Source organism: Paramormyrops kingsleyae, chromosome 25 (genome assembly GCF_048594095.1).
Source record: "Paramormyrops kingsleyae isolate MSU_618 chromosome 25, PKINGS_0.4, whole genome shotgun sequence".
NCBI classification, from domain to species: Eukaryota; Metazoa; Chordata; class Actinopteri; order Osteoglossiformes; family Mormyridae; genus Paramormyrops; species Paramormyrops kingsleyae.
The window spans coordinates 3,018,789-3,042,911 of record NC_132821.1 but is presented as its reverse complement, the minus strand read 5'-3'; the positions used below and the strand labels follow the sequence as shown (position 1 = coordinate 3,042,911).

The following is a 24,123-nucleotide window of genomic DNA, read 5'->3' as shown; positions in this document are numbered from 1 at the left end:
GCTCCTCCGCTCTAATTCAAACTAAACCGCTCCACTCAACACCGCTCCTTGCTCCACTAAAATTTCCTCCTGCTCCATCAAATTGCCCCACGCTCGCTCCAATTTAAAAGAGGGACAAATAATCTGCATGCCTAACAAATGTCACCTTAAACCAAAGCCTTATATCTTAAAGAAATATGAGTAACAGAAACATTGCCACTCAGAACAGAAAATATTTATTTTTAAACAACATATATAGGTGTAGGATTACAAATTTATAAAATGTTTAATCTAGCTTCCAACGTAATAGTATATGAACTGAAAGAGATAGGTACATTGGGTTTGCATTCTTTTGTCTTTATGGACTTCCTGACCACTGGGTAGGGTCCCAAAGTAAATGTGAATGCTAATCTCAAGGCCAGGCTGTGTCTTTGTCGCTATGATAATGTGAAGGTCTGGGTGATACTGTCAGGCTGATTAGATTAGCACCTATGCATTTGAAAGGCACTGCTATGCTGATGAGATCAGGGCTGGGGAACTTCCAGGCTGATGCCTGGACTATGCTATGCTTTGTTTAGATTTTCTCCACCTCTGTGTATCCCTCCGCCCTTCAAACATATAAACTCTCCCGAGCTGAGTTTTAGTCAGACTTGGATGACTACAGCGACGCATGGCAAGTTCTCAATAAAGAGTAACTTCTGCTTGAAAGATATCCCAAGGTCTCCTGGTCTCTGCTTCGATAAAGGAAAAAGTTTCCAACATAGGCAACAACGGACAGGTTTGCCAATGGCATTCCACACAAAAATAGGCTTAAAAATAAAGGAATCATAAGAACTTAAGAACTATACAAACGAGAGGAGGCCATTCGGCCCATCGAGCTCGCTTGGGGAGAACTTAACTAATAGCTCAGAGTTGTTAAAATCTTATCTAGCTCTGATTTAAAGGAACCCAAGGATTCAGCTTGCACTACATTATCAGGAAGACTATTCCAAACTCTGACTACACGCTATGTAAAGAAGTGCTTCCTTAAATCCAGTTTGAAATGTTCTCCCGCTAATTTCCACCTATGGCCACGAGTTCTTGTATTTGAACTAATGCTGAAGTAACTATTTGGTTGAACAGCATCCAAACCTGCACACAATATTCTAGGTGAGGTCTCACCAAGGAATTGTATAATCTTAGCATTACCTCCCTTGACTTAAACTCCACACACCTGGAGATATACCCCAGCATCCTATTGGCCTTTTTTATTGCTTACCCGCACTGGCGAGAATGAGACATGGAAGCATCAACATACACACCAAGGTTTCTGTTGATGCTGCTGCTGCGTCTCTATAAAATAAATTTTCACTGACAGCATTACGTGAAATTAAAAAAAATTCTATTAGACCTACTTTCAATGACACAACTAATTTTTTGATTACCAATATTTACTTTATTTAGGAATAAACTGGTGACCTGCACCCTCTCCACGTGTCAGCTGTGAATCTCTTCACCTGGTGGAGACGGTGTACTCCAACACAGCCCTGCATCAGGCCACACAGGCAAATCATACATCAAATTAAAGTAAAGCATTTGTAGTCCACAAAGAGCCCAGACACATGCTTATAGCCCCAGTAGTTTTAGAGTAACCCTTCAAAATATTAGGAGCATTATACACTGGGCCACTACCAATCTGATGCATGGCACACTGACCTGTAACAGATTGGAAATACACCAACACACATTACATACTCAAACACACACCCCGCCTGCTTAAGGAATCATGCTTTTATTTTACAGTTTGCAAAGGAATTAGCAAGATAACCATAGCAAAATCACAGAGGTCAAAGCAATGCAATCAGTGAATATAGCCTAATTGATCAGGCCTGATCTGCAGCAGCATCACAGACAATATAAAATGTACTCAGGCAAATAAAGCTGAAAACCTACAGTATTTGTGGAGCATAAAAACATGATGACTAATGGAACCGTTTAAGGAAGCCTCAAGAATTACCAGTGTGACCCACAGGACAATTGTTAACATTAACATCTGGGATGAGGGGACATATACCTGGGATGGGCTTGCCAGCCTAGGGCGATTGTTTCATTGATGGCTGTTTTGCACCTCTCTGTGATGCACATGCAGGGCTATCCATCCCCCAACAGTCTGGGAACACAACAATTAGGCTGAGATCACATAAACAGCAGGTCACATAATAAAGCAGAGTGAGTCAAATAAATGTATTCATTACATAATTTGGAAGATTTTTTTTAACCAGTAATGCCGATAGTCCCATTGGATGAAGAGCAATACACCAAAATTTTAGGAACATTTTAGACTGAGCCTTTCCTCCTGCTAATACTAGTAGTCACTGTATGTCAATTTGTCTGTGTCAGAACAGTACAGATTAGAACAATCTGTGGTACCATCTGTAATGCGATCTTGGCCCTTTAAGGCTGGCTCGCTGCAAATAGTGAGCGAGTGCGAGTGTGCGTTAGAGCAAGACGGGGGCGGGGTGGCAATTTCAGGCAGAAATTTCAGGGTAAAAACGGGGAAATCGAAATTGGATCATACTGGCAATGTTGCTCAGAATCGCTGTAGCTTTCCGATGGTATGCGGGGCGTTGCCGTGACCGACACATAAGAAAACAAACATTCATTATTACATTCTATTTATGTTAAATTGCGATCTTCCACATTAATCGAGAGGTAAAACTGACATAATTACAGCTCCGATAGCTTATATTAAAATCACCCCACAACATGGTTTTGAAATGGCAAAGACAGACACAAAACAAATGTATATGAGCAGCAACATAAGGCATCTGTTGTTTGGGTAAATTATATTATAGTATACTATATAAATATGTGGTGTGGTGGCGAATTCGTGCAGAAGTTTTAGAACTGCACTCTATTTAGAAATATAAATTCGGTTCTTATCCTTCTTAAAAGTTACTTTGTTTCACATTTGAAATCGTCTTTCAAAGTGTCCCTCACAATGCCACTGGGGGTGGGGTGGGCGGGGCTACGTATGGGGGGGGGGGGGGGGGAGACGCGGTCAGAATTGTATATTAAGAGGAGACCTCCACATGTACAATTACTCTACCTCTGCTTCCAGCGAGACAAGAGATCCTGACTCTGTAGAAGATTTCATCTATTGTAGAAGAGTTTATCAAGAATGGCTTCCAAATTGTAAGTTATGATCAATTTATTATTGCATTTGAATCTGTAAAAACTGTGGATAAATTTGTTCTTCCTTGTATGTACTTTAATGACACTATGCAAAAGTCTGACTACTTATTGATTGTTAAACAAAACTAAAACAATTTGTTAAAACTTAAACTGCATCCATTACAAATCTAAAACAATTTTTCGAAGCAATTTAAGGGTAGAATACTATTTTTTCATTTGCAGTGTTAACAAAAGGCTTATACTGCTTAATATCAATGTAACTAAATAGTCAATATGATTATGATTAAGAAATTTATTGTCATATGCATGGTAAAAACAAGTCAGTTACACCGTACAATGAAAATATTACTCCACATGTTCCGTCGCATCGCCCTAAACATAGAACAGTAAACACAAAGTGACAATACAATGTGCATTACAAAAATAAATAATATTTAGACAAAGGCTATTGTGCAAACACATAAACATTCAGACAGGGGCGTCGCACCCGTGGGGGATGTGGGTGTTTTAACACCCACACTTTTCCCGGTGAGAGGGTTCAACACCCACACTTTTTCTACAGTTTTCCCGCAGTTTTGAACAAATGCCTTCGCATTCGCTCCTCCGTTTCTCTGGCCGCTCTGTGTCTACGCTCGCTTCAGCTCTCCTCTCCCCTCCCTCTCAAACATGACACCGGCTGATGATTGGCTGTTCTGCCTTAAGTCTTGCCTCTCTTGGTGTATTAGATTTATCGGTCAGCTCGTGCAGAGGAGGCGGGAACTTATGGTTGTTATGATTATTTACATCTCCGTTTCCCAGGTACTTTCCCAGATAGCAATCGTTATTGATTCAACATTGAATTATGGTCAGAAAGTTTGTTTTGTGGTTGAAGTTACAACTTCAACTTTAAAATCAACATTTTTACAACAACAACAATTTCTATGTTGAAAATGAGCCATTGAATCAATGCTGACTAAGGGTCCTGTTTTCAACATTGAAACTTTGGAATACGTTATACCCATAGCAGAGAAGCAGAATCACTTCATTGTTTTAAAAAACTTTTAAAAATCTTCATTCAGGAGATCCTTCTCCAAGTATGTGGCGAGGCCCTTCAGGAGGGGATGGTCCAGAGAATGTTTCCTGTACAGTCCCTTCTCCTGCATCATGCGCCTGGAGGTCTGTGGCCACTGCACCTCCCTGGTACTGCCATGTGGAAAACATATTTTGTCATAAAATTGCACATTAAATTGGCTCACAAACAAAAGCAAAGAGTATCAATGAAGCTGTAAAGCCGAGATACTCATACTCACACTTATTGTAAAGTACTTTGAGTTGCATTTCATGTATGAAAGGTGCTATATAAATAGAACATCTTTTTTTTCTCTTTAAACGTTTTCTCTTTAAAGTTTTTCCACTGCAATGCATGCAACATATTTGGATAATTAAGCAATTAAAATGATGTGGAGAACTTTTAAAAGTCGCTCTTAAAGGGAAAACACCGACATTAAATTACCAACGGAAATTAAAGGCTTGCGCTGTGCATCCCTGTTTTTATATAGCGAACTGGGTCACACCATTTTTTGGTGCGGGGGGCGTATTATACACGAAGTTGTAGATAAATCACATTTTTTTTAAATACATGAAAATAGTCATCTAAAGGTCATCTCTGGACAGAGACTGAACCGAAGAAGGAGCGCGCGGCCCCCTGTTCGGAATGTCCCATACTTTAAACCTTACCCGCCAGCGCCATCGCGCATTCACGCCATCATTGTCTTTGAGGCTGCGAAGAGAGAGTGAGTTAAATTTGAAACTTACTCTTATACTGAAACTTACTCTTATACTCTGTGAATAAAAAAACTGCTGTTATTGGGGCTGAGATGCTCCTCGAGCCTAGCCCGGTTGACGCGCACTTTACAGCCAGCCGGTGTCGTCAATGGCGAATCCGGTGTTCCGGGCAGTTCAGTTTCCCTAGGTTTCCCCTGTCGCGCGCTGATTTGTACACGGTTTCGCTGTTGTTTTCATGTCTTTTTACGAAGCTCTTGAGGTAAACAAGCCGTATATTTTAAAACATCACATGCCTTTTCGATGTTTTTTGTTTTTACAGATAATAAATTAAATTATTTAATTCGCTGGATATCCATGTGAGAAATACTTGAAGTCTGCAGTGTGTCTTTCATGTAGTACAGTATAGTTAATAGTAGGAATGTTACTTTTCTTAGTTTCAGATAAGGTACAGTATGTTCAGATGTATTTCAGCAGAAACCTCATTAGTAAAACTATTGATGTTTGAATGAATACTGATCACAAACAGTTTCAATATTAAATCAATTAAAACAGCTGAAGTAATTCATCCCCCACACTTTTGAAAAGCTTGCTACGCCCCTGCATTCAGAAATAATTTACAATATTGTGCAAAAGAGCAATTAAATGAGACCTGAAGTGAATATAAAGTTCACTGACTGGTCCATGTGTTGTACAGAGTCTGCAGAAATTGTTCTATGTGTGTGCATGGGTGGAGAGTGGTTATGGTTCTCCTTGTTCACAGGGTCATTGTCCTGACAATTAAGTCAGTGTTATGGGGGGAAGGGATAGTGGGTGTGAATCATTCACCGGCCTGATGGCCTGAGAATAAAAACTGTTCTTTAATCTGGTGGTTCTTGATTTCACACTTCTGTAGCATCTGCCTGAAGGCAGAAGTGTGAACAGTCTATGCTGAGGGTGGCTATTGTCTCTAATGATGTTACGGGCTTTCCTGATGACTCCTGATGGTGATAGTTGTCCTCCAGTGATGGTAGAGCGGCTCCAATAATGGTTTGGAGCAATTCTCACCACCCGCTCCAAGGCTTTCCGGTCCTTTGCAGTTGAGTTCCCAAACCAAACTGTGATGTTGCTGGTGAGAATACTCTCAGTAGTACTTCTGTAGAAGTTTTTAAAAATTTCTGGTTGCCATTCCAAATTTCCTCAGCCTTCTTAGGAAATACAAACGCTGTTGAGACAAGCTGATTGATGTTGTGAGACCAAGTTTGGTCATCACTCAAGTGAACACCAAGATATTTAAATGTCTTCACTCTCTCCAACTCCTTCTGTCCAATATGCAGTGGTGTGTGTTGTTTTTGTTTCTTCCATGGGTCTACAATCATCTCCTTGGTTTTGTCAGCATTTAGGGAGAGATTATTGTACTGACACCACTCCACTAAAGTCACCACCTCTCTCCTATATGCTGTCTCATCACTACCAGTAATCACTCCAGTGACCATTGTATCATCAGCAAATTTGATGATACTGGTGTTGTTCTGTGATGCAGTACAGTCAGAAGTAAAGAGGGTATAAAGCAGGGGACTAAACACGCAAGCTTGAGGAGTCCCTGTGTTGAGAATTTGTACAGCAGAGGATCGCCCCCCAAGCCGAATTGACTGTGGTCTACCTGTACTTGTTAACTAATTACTTTTCCCAGTCTGGGACCCATCAGGATGAGAATAAATATGCAAATGTTATTTATCCAAACCAGAGAGGAATGAACAATGGAGAGGATGACTGGAATGTTTCCTTATTCAACTAAAAATCATGAATCACATCTAATCTTGAGTAAAACTTCCATGACTTAACTGTCAATAAATTTTTTTTTATTCCCAGTGCTTCTAACAGGCATTTCTTGCTCTGCCCCATGTGCAAGAAGACACAGGCAAGCCTCTCAGTGCATCTGACTAGGGTGTGCATGAAGAGGTCTTCGAAGAAGGACATCCATGAAGTAGTGGAGAAGGCGAAGCAGGATTCGCTTGAAGTTCTGCAGTGTGGCAGGGTGTTTAGCTACAGGCACCTGCGAGAGATTATGGATGATGCTAATCCAACTAGCAGGTTGGTGGAAAAACTCTTAAGTCTTTTACACATCTCACGTTGTTTCTTCTGTATGACATTTACTAACAGTTTTTTATTTACTTATTTATCTGAAAGGCTGATCCAGGAGCTGGAGCGTCGCCACATGGTGGTGACAGACACACCCTCCCCAGCAGTGGTGGCCCAGACCAGCAGTGTTCCTGTGGTGGCTGGTACAGTCACAACCGGGCAGCGACCGGAGAGCACTGAGAGTGAGCAGTCAGAAGACCTTGTCGGTGTCAGCAGTGGCGAGACCTTTCAAGTGTGAGTATGAGTATCTCGGCTTTACAGCTTCATTGATACTCTTTGCTTTTGTTTGTGAGCCAATTTAATGTGCAATTTTATGACAAAATATGTTTTCCACATGGCAGTACCAGCGAGGTGCAGTGGCCACAGACCTCCAGGCGCATGATGCAGGAGAAGGGACTGTACAGGAAACATTCTCTGGACCATCCCCTCCTGAAGGGCTTCGCCACATACTTGGAGAAGGATCTCCTGAATGAAAATTTTAAGCATGAGGTGAGGATTCCCTTAAAATGCACTCTTCTTTTAGCTTTAGTAAGTAATATATTCATATATTCATTCATTCTCATTCTGTTTTTTTCTTTTTAGGTGGAAAATGTCAGCAGGTTCATGTTTTATATGAACCCTCTGAAGCCTTCCCTGGAATTTGTCAGGGAGGGGGAGAAGGCCAGGCTCTTCTTCCGGGAGCTGAGTGAGGCCGGGCTGTCTGGGCAGACCCAGGCAAACTACCTGAAGAGCTTGAAGAGGTTGGTAGCATGTTTTGTATATTTTTTTATAGTATTGTAATGCGTATTTTATATATGTGTTTAGGTGTATATGTATATATGTGCATATGAACATGTGTGTATATCGTACATATGAATACTTAGATACCCGTGCTTCCTCTGACAGATTCCTGAAGTACCACACTGTCATCACCGACCTCCGGCACGACAGCAGAGGACTGTGGAACGACGCCAAGTTCTTCATGGAGGAACTGAGCTCACTACAGCTGAGCTGTGCTAAGCTGGTGACTAAGGAGATCAGCCAAAGGAGGTAAGTTCAATTGTTATAACCTATTTCATTTGACATCGTGATTTGCTTATAAATTCTGCCCATAGTCCCCTCCGTGTGGACTGTATAAATCAGGATTGAGAATAATTGATTTTTCTATAGGCATGCCATTCTGACAGAGAAGAACCATCTGAATCCAGAAGATTGCTGGGCCGTGCTGAGGGCTGCCAAGCACGACTTCTTGGTGATCGTCGGTAAGGTTTATCCAGAAGAAACACCCCTGGAGCTGAAAGAGTGCTGCCTCCTGCTCTACTACCTGGAGGCCATTGTCATCCTGAAGCATCTCCAGCAAGCAGGCGTGGTGGAGCACATGACTGTAAGTACTGTACTCTTCTTTATCTGTCACTTTCACTTTTGCCATTACCCTTATTAACCAGTGTGACGTCTTTGTTTTCTGCAGGTCCAGGAGTGGATGAAGAGGACCAGAGATGAGTCGGGCTACACGGTCATTGGGGTAAAGGAGCACAGATCGTCCACACGACGAGTGGCTGCGTTTGCCCTATCCTCTGAGGAGGAGAAGGTAAGTTGTTCAAATTGGTCCAGATTTATTTCACATTTTCTGCCCGAACCAAACAGCACCTTTTCAAAATTAAATCCTTGTTCATGTTTTTCCTCTGTCGACAGTGGTTTGAGACCTACTTCAGTCACGTGCGTCCGCAGCTCCTGGCTTCCAACTGGAGCAAAAGAGCCACCGATCCCCAGGGGGGAGATGAGAGGTTCTTTGTCTCCACCTCAGGGAAGCCGATATACAATGCATCAAACGACCTCCAGCGGCTGCACCAAAGGTAAGCTAACCATCGTGATGCATTTCCCCCACAATATGTTCTGAATACACCTCATCAGGCGTCATGTGAGAAGTATTAATAAAGGCCATGTTAATTTTGCACTTTAGATACCAGCTGGACCCAGTGACCAGCCAGATTGCCCGGCGAGTGTTTGGGACAGCCACCAAGAACATGACAGACTCTGAAAAGACTTTGGTGGCTGATTATCTCAGTCATTCTGCTGCGACGGCTCAAGATGTGGTGGCAGCCAGTAAGCTGCTGAGCAAGCTGGCAGGTGACTTAAGGTAAGCATGATTTATGTTTGCTGTCGGACTTTCAACACACACAATCAAAGCCCTCATAACTGAACACTAATCTTAAACTGTTTGTATTTCAGTGCCTCCTCTGCAGAAGAGGGAACCATCCGTGCTACCCGTGGCGCTGTGCGGAGTGCTGCCCCCGGATCAAACCAAGGGAGCGACGTCCAGGCAGCATATGACCGGCTTCTGCAGACTCATCCGGTGACCCTGGATGGAGACGTGCCAGACAGGACCGTTCGTTCACAGACGTCAGGCCAGTTCCAGAGGCAGCTTTACGAGCGCTGGCTGAAGGCCCAGATGAAACTGCGCGTGAAGCATGTCCTCTGTTGAGTATTGTTATTGACACTAATTAATGACCTTTTTACTGAGAAACTATCCTATGTACACGATTCACATGGTCTTCTTGACTAACCAACCAATTTCATTTGCTTTTGACAGCACACTTTGGCAGACGGGAACCCACAGAGTCAAGGGTCAATGCTTGGATAAAGAAGCAAGGTTGGAAGAGCAACGTCCCCAGCGCTGCCAGCATCCTAAAAGACTGGAAGCCCACTGGATCTGTGAAGACGGCGTCTGCACCGGATCTGTGAAGACGGCATCTGCACGACCCGGCATTTCCAGGCTGGTGAGGTGGTCTGTGACTACCATGGGCGGGTAGTCACAGCCACAGAGGGCTGGCAGATCCACCAGGCTACAACTGAGGAGCAGACTGGGTATATGACAGTAAAAATAATCACATGTGCATTGATGCACATGCACCTCAATGTGAGTGCCACCCCAAGAAGCAAACTTTTGGACGGCTAATTAATCATTCCAGGAAGAAAGCCAACATTCGGCCCAGGCTCTACACCATGGAGATGGACGGGAAAGAGCAGGACATCATCCTTTTCTTAGCTCAGAGGAAAATTGATCTTGGTGAAGAACTTCGTTTTGATTTTGGTGTAGAGCGAAAGTCATTCAGAGGAGAGGGTTTAGACCTATGCTGGGTGTGAAAACCTGCATGGGGCTCTGTACATGTGTGGGTTCATGTACAAGAAGTTCTCCACTGACCTCAATATATAGTTAGATAATGTATGAATTTGTGTGACATAATGGAAAAACATGATCTTCCACATTAAACTAGAGATTGTGAAGCCAAGTGAGTCCAGCTCTAATAGGGTACGTTAAAGATGCTGCAGTTATTCATGTTACACAGTTTACATACCGCTGACACCAATGCCAACTGAAACCAACCATGATGGAGAGAATAAAACCGCTATCAGTCCTACAGCAGAGTCCGAATCCTATGGGTGAGACTTTTATGTTGTACAGAATCAATATGTAAAAAGCATTTTCTCATATGAAAGGTAAGCTTCAGTGTCTGGAGCTTATCCCAGAAGCTACAGGCACGAGGTGAGAAACAACCCAGGATGGGGGGCCAACCCATCGCAGGGCACACTGACACTCACTCACACACACATGCACACCTATGGGCAATTCAGTAACTCCAATTAGCCTCAGCATGTCTTTGTACTGTGGCGGGAAACCAGAGTACCTAGAGGAAACCCCATGACAACATGGGGAGAACATGCAAACTCCACACGCATGTAACCCAGGGGGAGACTCAAACCTGGGTCCCAGAGGTATGAGGCAACAGTGCTAACCACTGCACCACCATGCCACCCCATGAAATACTTAATTGTTATTTCATTAACGCAACACGTTTGAAAAGCATTCAGAATCGCAAGAATATTTTTATTTTATTTTGTTTACTGACTAGTTGTCAGTAAACAGTCTAACAAAAAAAAAATCTAACAGTGACAGCTGAGAAATTGATTTATGATTTGATACAATATTAATTAGTTATTGTTATTAATGTCAGTGCTTCGAAAAAAAAATACCGTGGCTGGTTGAAAAAGACTACTAAAGTCTACGAAGCAAACTTGCAGCTAAAGCCATCGACTCACATATCAGGAGAGAGAAGTACAAGCGTTTTGTCGACAGTCAGACAATAACTGTCCCCATTCAGTTGTTTTCCAGTCCTGCAAGTACAACCTCTACAGATAGGCCTACACCCGCTTTGGCAGTGTCTCTGGATCCCACGACAAGCAATGTCTTCAGTACATTCTCCTCAACCGACACACTGAAAGCAGAAGAACTATGGGCTTTGCAAACGGTCAGCCGACATCACTCCTATACATCCAATGATGACATTCACACTGTAGTGAGCAATTTGCTGGTACAAAGTAATTGTATGAAGTTGTGGCCTACATACCCTTCACAACTCAGTCAAGACTGGTTTTGAAGTGTGGATGGTGGAGAAAGTGCTCAAAGCACTACATTTTCTTTTCCACTCTGTACCAGCCAGAAGAGAGGACTTCACAGCTGCAACATCATCCTCAAGATTCCCTCTACCTTTCTGTGGCCATTGGTGGCTCGAAAATTTTCCAGCTGTCAAATGAACATTGGAAGTCTGGCCCTCTACTGTGAAATATGTGGACCTGGTGAAGTCGGAAAAGGTGAAAAACCTAGGGACATCTTCTTTTGACTGTATTCGTGAAGCCCGATTGGATCCCCTTCTTCTGGCCAAACTACATTTTTTCATGGTCCTATCACAAGCATTTCAACCATTTCTGGCTAAATATCAGACATTTGTTCCCATGATGCCCTTACTTTGGAAGGACCTGGCAGATTTGATCTGGGTAAACATTCACCACCACAGTAACAACAGCAATAAATGAACATGCAAACACGCACATGTCAACTTAACTCTAATTTTATTTTCAGACTCCTTCAACACTTCATCATTCATTTCATTACCTAAGACACTGTTAACAAGTCAAAAGGCAGACCAAAAGCTATTGCATTTGTTATCACACACAAGTCGCACCTGTCTGATATCTGGTCATAAACACTTTCACCTGACAAGTGACCAGATGTGTGTGTGTGAAATTTGGTGATTATTGGTCGCTATTTTGGTACATTAAACCACATTAAGCGTTTTCACATTAAGCGTTTTAGAATGTCCCTCTCAAAGGTACTATGAAACACCGGGAAAGTATTAGCTTTCCTTATATATATAGTAATTAGAACATTATTTCCGAAATGCGTACTATACATCATGTTTTCAGCACGCAAATTTTTACACAGTATTCACGATTCTCCCAACCTTATCAAGTCGCTGATAAGGAGACTGAAGAGATTCGGCATGAGCCCCCGCATCCTCAGGACCTTCTACCACTGCGCCATTGAGAGCATCCTCACAGGATGCATCACCACCTGGTACGGCAACAGCACCACCTACAACCGCCTAGCTCTGCAGAGAGTAGTGCGGTGTTCGGAAAAGATAACTGGAGGTGTGCTCCCCTCCCTCCAGGACATCTACAAGAAGCGGTGTCTGAGGAAAGCGAGGAGGATCATTAAAGACTCCAGTCACCCTGGTCATTATCTGTTTACCCTGCTTCCGTCAGGCAGGAGGTATCGCAGCATTCGGTCCCGTACCAGCAGGCTAAGGGACAGATTTTTTCATCAGGCAATCAGAATGATGAACACTAACCACTGACACTTCGCAGAAGGAATGGAAGAGAAAAAGGGAGGAGAAAGGAAAAGAGAGGAAAGGAAAGGAAAGGGAAGGAAAGGAAGGGAAGAAAGAAGGAAAGGAAAAAAAAAAAAAAAAACCCCACTGCCACTTTATCGACTCCATGTCAATTATGCACTTCATATTGCACATAACTGCTCTTTGCACAACATTCATGCGTCTAATATTATATTATATATGTATATCTTGTACTTATCTTTTTTTTTTTATCTTCTTTTTATATATATATATATAGATTTTGCACACCACTATTGCTTGTGAAGCTAGCACACAAGAATTTCACTCATATGTACTGTACCAGTAACATGATGTGACAATAAAGATTTGAAACTTGAAACTTTGAAAGTAGACTCGTGACTCGCCCATGCCGTTAGTTGACCAACCACAGTGTGGCTTGTTCCAAATATGGAAGACGGGATTCCCCATGCTTTGTACCCGGATGTACTTTCTTAGTATTTCCCTGCCAAGCTAGCACCTGTCAGATGAGTGAATCATGTCGAAACAGCCTGGACTTTTAGCATTCGGGTTCTCTAAGGCTGCAAAAGGTGCTGATAACGGTGCACCTCGCACTGAACGGTCGTGAGTTTAATGATTAATTTATTAAGAAGCGGCGAGAGAGTGACTAAAAAAAACGGATGCTGAAAAAAAGAATTTGATTAGTAGAAGCAAAAATACAAAGAAAAGTGAAGAATTGAAATCAAACTCCAGGGGGAACCCTGAATGTATGTAGCTTTTTATGTAACAGCAGTGAACAGTGTGGATATTTCACCTTTTTTGTTTTTCTGGGTGGAGGCAGATGGGAAGGTTCTACTTCTCGCAGAGTTTAGAGGAACATTGGGCCTCATTCACCAACCGTTCTTACGAACAAATTTGTTCTTAAACCCCACGTACACACTTTTTTTACGAAGATTCTGACATTCACCAATGTTTTCTTATCTGAATTTGTTCTTAGCTAAGAACAGAATCTACGCACACTCAAGACCATTTGTACGCACATTTGAGTAATGATAGTCTGTTCAAAATAATCGGTTATAGCAGTTTTGTTCATTCTACAGTTCATAAAATGAAAGTATTTGAATAATTTATAAAAATAATTTTTTTTTTTTTTTATATAAATTGCGGGAAGCAATGGGCAAGAGGCAGGGAACAACTCTGGACAGGGGGCCAGCCCATCACAGGGCACACTCACACACCTATGGGCAATTTAGTAACTCCAATTAGGAGGGAAACCAGAGTACCCGCAGGAAACCCCACGATGACACGGGGAGAACATGCAAACTCCACACACATGCAACCCAGGCGGAGACTTGAACCCAGGTCCCAGAGACATGAGGCAACAGTGCTAACCGCTGCACCACCATGTCACCCTCAAAGTAAATAATAATAATAATAAATATATATATAGAGAGAAAAATAATAAGTGTAAAAATTATTTTCATGGTAGTAACAGCGATCATGCAGATTATAAATAGGTCTGTTTCTGCGCATTGGCCTTGCTATCAAAATGGCATTTCTGTTACTTCTTGAAGAGCTTGCCAATTGCGCTCTGAGAAGGGAACACATGTTTGAAGATCATTTAGATTTATTTGGCACACAGCGTTCACAGAGAACGTATATCTTTCCATGTATCAGCTTTCTTTGGAGCTTTATATCCACTGGTTACACTATTAAATAACTTGTATTTGCATTTACCTCCTGTAGGCCTCCAGTAAAATCGAGTTATAACGGACTTCAAGGGACCTGGCAAAACAGTCCGTTATATGCAGAGTTGCTGTATGCCCAGACCACAACTACAGGACACCATTTACTCATACCACACCCCATCAAATTATTATATTGTACATGTAGTAATCCAACTTTACCTGAGCAGATGCGTGACCCGGCTACGTATCTGCGCTGGATATCACCGGCACACCGCGCGCCTTGTAGGCGGAGCTGCATGTCTGTTATGTTATAACCGAACAAAACTACAGCTAAAAGTGGCGCTGCAAGTCTGTTATAGCCGAACAAAACTACAGCTAAAAGCGGCGCTGCGGACTAAATTGTTTGTCCGTTATAAGCGAAATTCCGTTAAATGCGAGTCCGCTATATCCAATACTTTTTCTGCATCTTCTTAAAGGCGCATGGCCGGGACCAGCGGACCTCGTCCGTTATAGATGAGATTCCATTATGAGTCCACTATATCGGGATTTTACTGTATTAATACTTCTACTTCGGCATTACTGAAGTTTTTTTTTCCTCCTAGTGCCAAGCGGCTCATAGCCTGCGCGTCTCTTCGCTATTCCTTGCACACGGCCCTACAGTCTTATGCCCTTTTATGGGAAATTGCAGGGCGTTTCCCTATGCTAATTAGGACAAATTGGCACACGCTTTCAGTTACGAAGATGTGGGATTCATCATTCTTAAGAACAAAGGTGTGAACAATTCTGCTACTTAAGAACATGTCATGAATCCGACGTAGGTTGTTCTTAACAGATTTTGCAGGAACAAATTTAAGAGAATTCTTAAGAAAATATTGGTGATCCTCTTGAGGCTACGGAGGGGAAGACTTCTCTTTCTTAAGCAATGGGATGGTAGGTGAGGCTGTCTGACGTAAGGCTGAGGACTTGTTTGTCTTGCCTGGGTGATCAATAGATTTTCTGCTCACACTTTTGCACTTTTCCTGGAGACAACCTTAACCCCTACCCAGCCCTAACCTTAACCATATGTAACCAAACAAAGTCTTTTGCCATTTTTAGTTGTTTGATTGCAGTGACAAATTTTAAAAAATTGAATAACTCCTTCTGGGGACCGAAAAAATGGTCCCCACAATGTCAAAATAACAGGTTATTATCACAATGTGGGGACATTTGGTCTACATAATGTGTTGTATATCTGACACGGACAGACACACTAACTGGCCTACCTCTATCCTCTACAGATTCCTGAATGAAACATATGTAAAGCAGTTATTATAGCATGGCGTTATGTTTTTAGGGACACTGCACTAATTCTAAATGAAACACTGCACTAATTCTAAAGTCAAACTATCTGTACATAATACACAGTATGTAGACCAGAGTGCAAATTACCCCACCATAATTGGGGGGTACTGCCTTCATAACACTTCTATGACCATTATGGTCCGCTACCGCGTCAATACGAATAGCCACCAGGATCAATGTTAAGAGTGAAAGATGCGCTAGGGGTGTTTACTAACATGTATGCAACACACGGTCATGGTCTGGACATGCGACACAATGAGAATCAATACAGAAGATCTCATTGTCCTTATCCCTATCCAAAAGAATTCGGATTTGATAACTCCCAGGAATTATCCTAGGAGAAGTATACTAGTAAAAGTAATAAGCCTATACATTTACAAACAGCCTGGTCTGGTCCGGCAGCCTGGTGTTATTCCTGCCCTCTCAGTCCCCCAGCTCCAACAGCCTTCAGAAATACATATTTGCCTATCAGGCTAATATCTGTATTGATGATACAGTAGATCTTAAAGTACAGCCTAATTTCTAACTCACCTCTTAGTCCTATGTGCTGTGCTCATTCTACCATCTTCCTGCTGCCTGCTCACTGTTCTGCACACTGTCCTGATCCTGCCATCTCCCTGCTACCTGCTCCTGTGCCTCTCCTGCCTTCTGCTGACCACTTTCCTTCATACACATTAAGTTTGCAAAACTGCACCTATATTTTTAATGTAATGTTCTGTAGCTCTTAACACTAATATTTCCTAGTTACTCTTCTTTTACCACCAAAAAAGTGTCTGATGTCTCCATCTTTCCTTTTCCTCATAGTGTCTGTGAATAAAATCTAATCTAATCTATTTAACAAAACAGTATCTGGGCTATCAGATGAAGCTTCTAAAAATGTCTATAAATATGAAATTGTGGAATGCAAAACCAATACCACTAAAATTCAAATAATAGGGCTTATTATTTGCTAGCTAGTTTTTTTATGTTGCCCCTATAGGTTTCACTTATAGATGTTTTTTCAAAGCATAACGTCGGTTAGACCTTCTTATGCGTTAACATTAGCCTAATAACAAACCACACAGGCTAAGTGGCGAATTAATTTCAGAAAGGCACAATTTATTCGTGATAAAATGAGAATGAAAACATAGGGAGTTCATCTCCTTGGAAAATGACCATGATCGATTTCTTACCAAACAAGCCTGGTTTAAATAGAGAACTTAGCTCATCTTGCTAGTTAATATATGGTTGTTTTATATACTGGACATTGTTTCTTGTTATTATCGATAATGTTTATATGACAGTATTTTAAATAAGTGCACACTTGTGTGGAGATCTATTGAGAGATGTCTCACTGTGGGTGAAGACTTGGCAATGTCAGATGGCTATACATGCAACTGTTCTTAAATAAGTGTGTGTTGTTAGGGAGACAATGGTCTGCTTCTGCAGTTGTAGTCCATCATGTTTTCGTTGAAAGTACTCCAGTGGTTTTCCAATAAGTTTTGGGTAGAGCTAACGTGGTTAGAGCTATCGATTAGCACTACGGTAGCTTACCTCGGCAAAGTAGCTCAACTCGACAGAACACCGGCCTCAGAAGGACAACGGTAAGTAATTCAACTTATAAAGATGTCAGCTTGCATTAGTAGATGAAACACTTAAACGAATAAATGAAGGTTGTAAAAACACATTTTCAACAGGATAGACTTCTGCTGGCTACTTACATTTACCAACACACGACAAACAGTGCCATGACAGACAAACACAATGAACAGGACACTTGTAAGGGATGAAACTTTCCCTAATTATGCAGGTTTGTCACTTGGCTAAACTAGGCACCAGATACACTCACCTAAAGGATTATTAGGAACACCTGTTCAATTTCTCATTAATGCAATTATCTAATCAACCAATCACATGGCAGTTGCTTCAATGCATTTAGGGGTGTGGTCCTGGTCAAGACAATCTCCTGAACTCCAAACTGAATGTCAGAATGGGAAAGAAAGGTGATTTAAGCAATTTTGAGCGTGGCTTGGTTGTTGGTGCCAGACGGGCCGGTCTGAGTATTTCACAATCTGTTCAGTTACTGGGATTTTCACGCACAACCATTTCTAGGGTTTACAAAGAATGGTGTGCAAAGGGAAAAACATCCAGTATGTGGCAGTCCTGTGGGCGAAAATGCCTTGTTGATGCTAGAGGTCAGAGGAGAATGGGCCGACTGATTCAAGCTGATAGAAGAGCAACTTTGACTGAAATAACAAATTCGTTACAACCGAGGTATGCAGCAAAGCATTTGTGAAGCCACAACACGCACAACCTTGAGGCAGATGGGCTACAACAGCAGAAGACCCTACCGGGTACCACTCATCTCCACTACAAATAGGAAAAAGAGGCTACAATTTGCACGAGCTCACCAAAATTGGACAGTTGAAGACTGGAAAAATGTTGCCTGGTCTGATGAGTCTCAATTTCTGTTGAGACATTCAAATGGTAGAGTCAGAATTTGGCGTAAACAGAATGAGAACATGGATCCATCATGCCTTGTTACCACTGTGCAGGCTGGTGGTGGTGGTGTAATGGTGTGGGGGATGTTTTCTTGGCACACTTTAGGCCCCTTAGTGCCAATTGGGCATCGTTTAAATGCCACGGCCTACCTGAGCATTGTTTCTGACCATGTCCATCCCTTTATGACCACCATGTACCCATCCTCTGATGGCTACTTCCAGCAGGATAATGCACCATGTCACAAAGCTCGAATCATTTCAAATTGGTTTCTTGAACATGACAATGAGTTCACTGTACTAAAATGGCCCCCACAGTCACCAGATCTCAACCCAATAGAGCATCTTTGGGATGTGGTGGAACGGGAGCTTCGTGCCCTGGATGTGCATCCCACAAATCTCCATCAACTGCAACATGCTATCCTATCAATATGGGCCAACATTTCTAAAGAATGCTTTCAGCACCTTGTTGAATCAATGCCACGCAGAATTAAGGCAGTTCTGAAGGCGAAAGGGGGTCAAACACCGTATTAGTATGGTGTTCCTAATAATCCTTTAGGTGAGTGTATAAGAAACAGCTCACAACAGAAGTATGGAAATAAGCATTTATTATAGAATTCCACAGTTCAATGTCCCTGCCCCATGAAGTAAGCAGAGTGCCAGGCAACACCGCAACCCCCACACAATGCTCTAACCACAGCAATCTCTAAAACACTTTAGAATATTTCACAATCACTAAAACACACTGTTAGAATTCACACGTGTATAAATAAAAAGACCTGGACAGCTCACATCCGTAACCAGGGTCAGGAATACAAATTAACATGTGGTTCCTCCTAAAACAAATACACAAACAAAAGAAAAAAATCAATTCACATTAAACAATCTTATTTACATTAACTAGTCGGGGGAAAACATCGCAATCCCCCGAAAACACATAAACCAATAACCCCACTTCTAGCAGGAACCACAAACCTTTCCCGTGGCGCCTGGAGTCCACGCCGCTGCCACCGAACGCCGACTTGCGCCGCTAACTTCCTAAACAGGTGTTCCGGGCAATTCAGTTTCCCTATGTTTCCCCTGTCGCGCGCTGATTTGTACACGGTTTCGCTGTTGTTTTCATGTCTTTTTAAGAAGCTCTTGAGGTAAACAAGCCATATATTTTAAAACATCACATGCCTTTTCGATGTTTTTCGTTTTTACAGATAATAAATAAAAGAATTTAATTCGCTGGATAGAGATATCTCTTGATGAAAACGCTATAGTATTGCTTATATAAGATTATATTATGCGTGACGATCTACTGTATTCACATGTAATAATGTACCTGAGTGATTTTCAGACATCTCACATACATATTTGCCTAAATATTAGGAGAAACATTATTCCCTGATAGACAGGGGAAACATAGGGGAACCGAATTGCCCGGAACACCGGTACGCCCCGCCAGTACTCGCCTTATATCACAACAATGCGGTAACCTCACCTTTTAGGAAAATTTTATGTAAAACGATTTCAGACACCCCTAATGTGGACCGTACTATTTTAACCACCTCGGTGCCAGAAGCAGCCAATCGGTTGCGTCATTCATCAGCAGCGGTTACAGCTCAAAATGTACTGTACTGTTACGTTTTCCATGACAGTGTCACGCATGTAAAGGCAGTGTCTCGTGACTACGCCGGCACTGTCACGGGACAGCGCTGCACTGTACTGTTACGTCTGGCATGCACGTATTGGCAGTGTCTCGTAGTGCAGTCTGACTTGGCGGATTATCCCGTTGCAGCACGTTGAGTGCCACTGAAGATATAAACAAACCAATATTCAATCATTAGCAATTTAAGTGTCAGTGGGAGTTCTCTTAATCATCAGTTTGTCGTATTTATTAGGCTATATTAATGGAAACATAATACGTGGGAAGATGTGAACGTGATTCCTACTGTTACTTAATGACAAAACAAAGAAGTTATGGCAATAAAATGGTATTGTTTTTCATCCAAAGACGCTACCCCTAGTGGTACATGCCAGTTACTTCAGATTGTCACGCTGCAGGGGAAATACGATGGCTGGAAGTGCGCTCATAATCCAACGCTTTGTATAAGCGTATTTTTCACAACGCTGTAAGCATTACACTGCTGATAGAACGTGAATGCAATATCTACCATTCATTAATAAAAAACGATTGAAAACCTGATGTGTAACGAAAGCTATCATAGCTATTCCAAAAACGCTCCCCCTAGTGGCACATGCCAGTTACTTCCGATTGTCACGCTACGGGGGAAATACGATATCTGGAAGCGCACTCATAATCCAACGCTTTGTATAAGCGTATTTTTCACAACGCTGTAAGCATTACACTTACAATTAATTAACAAAGCGTTGGATTATGAGTGCGCTTATGGCAAGCCGTTTTAACATTTAATCAAGTCACACTCCTATCCATAATTACATTTTAGATATACACAATATCATTTCTCCTAGTCAAAATTATATTCTTACTAGTCAGAATGGCAATTGCAGATATCCACAATTACATTCTTACTAGTAGAAAATGTATTTCAAGATATCTAAAACTTTATTTCTCCTAGTCACAATTCTATTTAAGATATCTTTAAATCTTTACAAAGTATAAGTGGCCGTTTTGACATTTAATCGCTAGACTGGATATGCATTGCAGATATCTCTAATTCAATTCTTCCTAGTCAAAAAGAGCATTTCAGATATCCACAATGACATTCTTCCTATCCACAATTGTCATTTCAGATATCCACAACGTCATTCTTCCTAGGAGAAATTACGTCACTTTTGCCATTCATGTCTATTGGGCTTTCAATTTCAGATATCCACAATTACATTTCAGATATCTAGAATTAACATTCTGGATATCCGAAATTGAATTCTTACTAGGAAAAACTCCCATTTCAGATATCTACAATCCAATTGTTACTAGTCATAATTTTAATTTCAGATATCCGAAAGGATACCACCATTTTAGATATCCAGAATGCAATTTCGAATATCCGAAATACATTGTGACTAGTAAAAATGTCTTTACGGATATCCAGAATTCATATTATGACTAGTAAAAATGCAATTTCAGATATCTACAATTAGAATTACGCCTAGGAACAATGTAATTGCAGATATCTACAATTGTATTGTGGATATCTGTTAACGAGTAGATAGGACGCCGTTTTAACATAAAATGGGTCCATTGACTATCCACAATTAGCGTCACCTCGCTCCACTTTCGTATACCGGAACTGTCCCAGACCAGCTCACACGCTGTGTATGAAGCAGGACTGACCTAGAAATAAACCATTTCTACTTGAATGTGGATTTGACTGCTCATTTACTTTGATGACAGGCTAAAGTTAAGGCTAAAACGTTCGTTCTTGGAGACAGCGGTGAGCGATTTCCTTGGAGCGGGATTAAAATTGGCCTGAGAGGGGGGCGATAATGAGCGAAGTGGCTGTGAGTGGGGGGAGCTGGAAGAGCGTACAGGTCTGTGAGCGATAAGCTCCACTTACATGCTCTGGTCAAAATTATGCATTTTGTGAATGAATGACCTGGGACGGTCATTCATTCACAAAATGCATAATTTTGGTCTGCATGGGACTGCACTGACTGCGAACAGCTGACAGCCCCTCAACACGCCACTTGCGCTATACTGTATATAGCTGTGTCTGTCAGCAGACCCTCTGGGTGACCAAATCAAAAATGAAACTGGAGCAAAACTAGTAAATCCAGCTAATACTGATTTAATTCCACTGGAGTCTGTATTTGTGCTGAACAGTGCAGATCAGCTAAACGTATCATGCTGATCACTTTCTGTTCTGCTGCATTAACAGCAAAAACTATATATTCAGCAACGTGAAACAAAGAACGTTTTATGGTGCGTTCGATTATTTCTCTCCAAGTCGGAACTCGGATGAAAACGTCACGATACGTCACGAAAAACATCACTTCCCGTCGGAAACACGCCCCTTTTATGACGTTGAAGTCGGATAAGATTTTGTTGCCCAACTATTTTAGTTTAAAATATTTTAGTACATTCATAGCGATATTCTTTTTTCGAACAGTAAATAAACTACAAACAAACCAAGTCGCCATGTTGAAATTACGTCACAAGGGCAACTCGCCCTTGTGACGTAATTTCAACATGGCGACTTGGTTTGTTTGTAGTTTATTTACTGTTCGAAAAAAGAATATCGCTATGAATGTACTAAAATATTTTATAAAGCTTTTAATGTGGTTTGACTAGTTCGTGTTTCTTGTTTGTCTCTCGGAAAAATCTAAATTTCTCCATTTTCTTCATTTGTAAAACTCCAAATCTGCTAAAATATAAAGCAACAATACACAGCAACGTGTTCATGGAGGCAGCCATGTTTGTTCCGAGATGTGGGTAGCTCGAACGGGAGATTGTCGGACGTGATGTCACTCAACTCGGAATTTCCGAGTTCCGAGAGAAAAACGAACGCACCATTATATTTTACCGTGCAAGTTATTAGCTTTCTATTAAAACGTAGGCTATGTAGTTATTAATTTATTTGTAATAAGGAATTTATAGAGAACTGTCATAGCAACAGTATGGATGACATCAATTATTTAGCTGGCTTATATTTTTATATATTTTTACCGGATGTACGTCGCACCGCCATTCTAGATATCTGAAATGACGACGACAGGGAAACATACTGGCGGAATACACGTCATTTTTCCTAGTAAGAATTCAATTTCGGATATCCAGAATGTTAATTCTAGATATCTAAAATGTAATTGCGGATATCTGAAATTGAAAGCCCAATAGACATGAACGGCAAAAGTGACGTAATTTCTCCTAGGAAGAATGACATTGTGGATATCTGAAATGATAATTGTGGATAGGAAGAATGTCATTGTGGATATCTGAAATGCTCTTTTTGACTAGGAAGAATTGAATTACGGATATCTGCAATACATATCCAGTCTAGCGATTAAATGTTAAAACGGCTACTTATACTTTGTAAAGATTTAAAGATATCTTAAACGGAATTGTGACTAGGAGAAATAAAGTTTTAGATATCTTGAAATACATTTTCTACTAGTAAGAATGTAATTGTGAATATCTGCAACTGCCATTCTGACTAGTAAGAATATAATTTTGACTAGGAGAAATGATATTCTGTATATCTAAAATGTAATTGTGGATAGTAAATGGATCGTTTTTATGTTAAAACGGCGTCTTATCTACTCTTCAACAGATATCCACAATACAATTGTAGATATCTGCAATTGCATTGTTCCTAGGCGTAATTCTAATTGTAGATATCTGAAATTGCATTTTTACTAGTCATAATATGAATTCTGGATATCCATAAAGACATTTTTACTAGTCACAATGTATTTCGGATATTCGAAATTGCATTCTGGATATCTAAAATGGTGGTATCCTTTCGGATATCTGAAATTAAAATTATGACTAGTAACAATTGGATTGTAGATATCTGAAATGGGAGTTTTTCCTAGTAAGAATTCAATTTCGGATATCCAGAATGTTAATTCTAGATATCTGAAATGTAATTGTGGATATCTGAAATTGAAAGCCCAATAGACATGAATGGCAAAAGTGACGTAGTTTCTCCTAGGAAGAATGACGTTGTGGATATCTGAAATGACAATTGTGGATAGGAAGAATGTCATTGTGGATATCTGAAATGCTCTTTTTGACTAGGAAGAATTGAATTAGAGATATCTGCAATGCGTATCCGGTCTAGCGATTAAATGTTAAAACGGCTTGCCATAGCCAGATATCGTATTTCCCCCGTAGCGTGACAATCTGAAGTAACTGGCATGTACCACTAGGGGGAGCGTTTTTGGAATAGCTATGATAGCTTTCGTTACACATCAGGTTTTCAATCGTTTTTTAATCAATGAATGGTA

General features: G+C 41.2%; 1 protein-coding gene across 1 annotated transcript; it reads left to right on the top strand.

The window, feature by feature from the left end:
• The first annotated feature begins 7,369 nt into the window (after positions 1-7,369).
• On the top strand, positions 7,370-9,756 carry LOC140583117 (uncharacterized). Its single transcript, XM_072707756.1, has 10 exons — positions 7,370-7,375; positions 7,471-7,524; positions 7,618-7,775; positions 7,921-8,064; positions 8,185-8,398; positions 8,483-8,602; positions 8,707-8,867; positions 8,975-9,117; positions 9,258-9,491; positions 9,605-9,756. The coding sequence occupies exons 1-10, from the start codon at positions 7,370-7,372 to the stop codon at positions 9,754-9,756; spliced, it is 1,386 nt and encodes a 461-aa protein (XP_072563857.1).
• Positions 9,757-24,123: the final 14,367 nt, after the last annotated feature.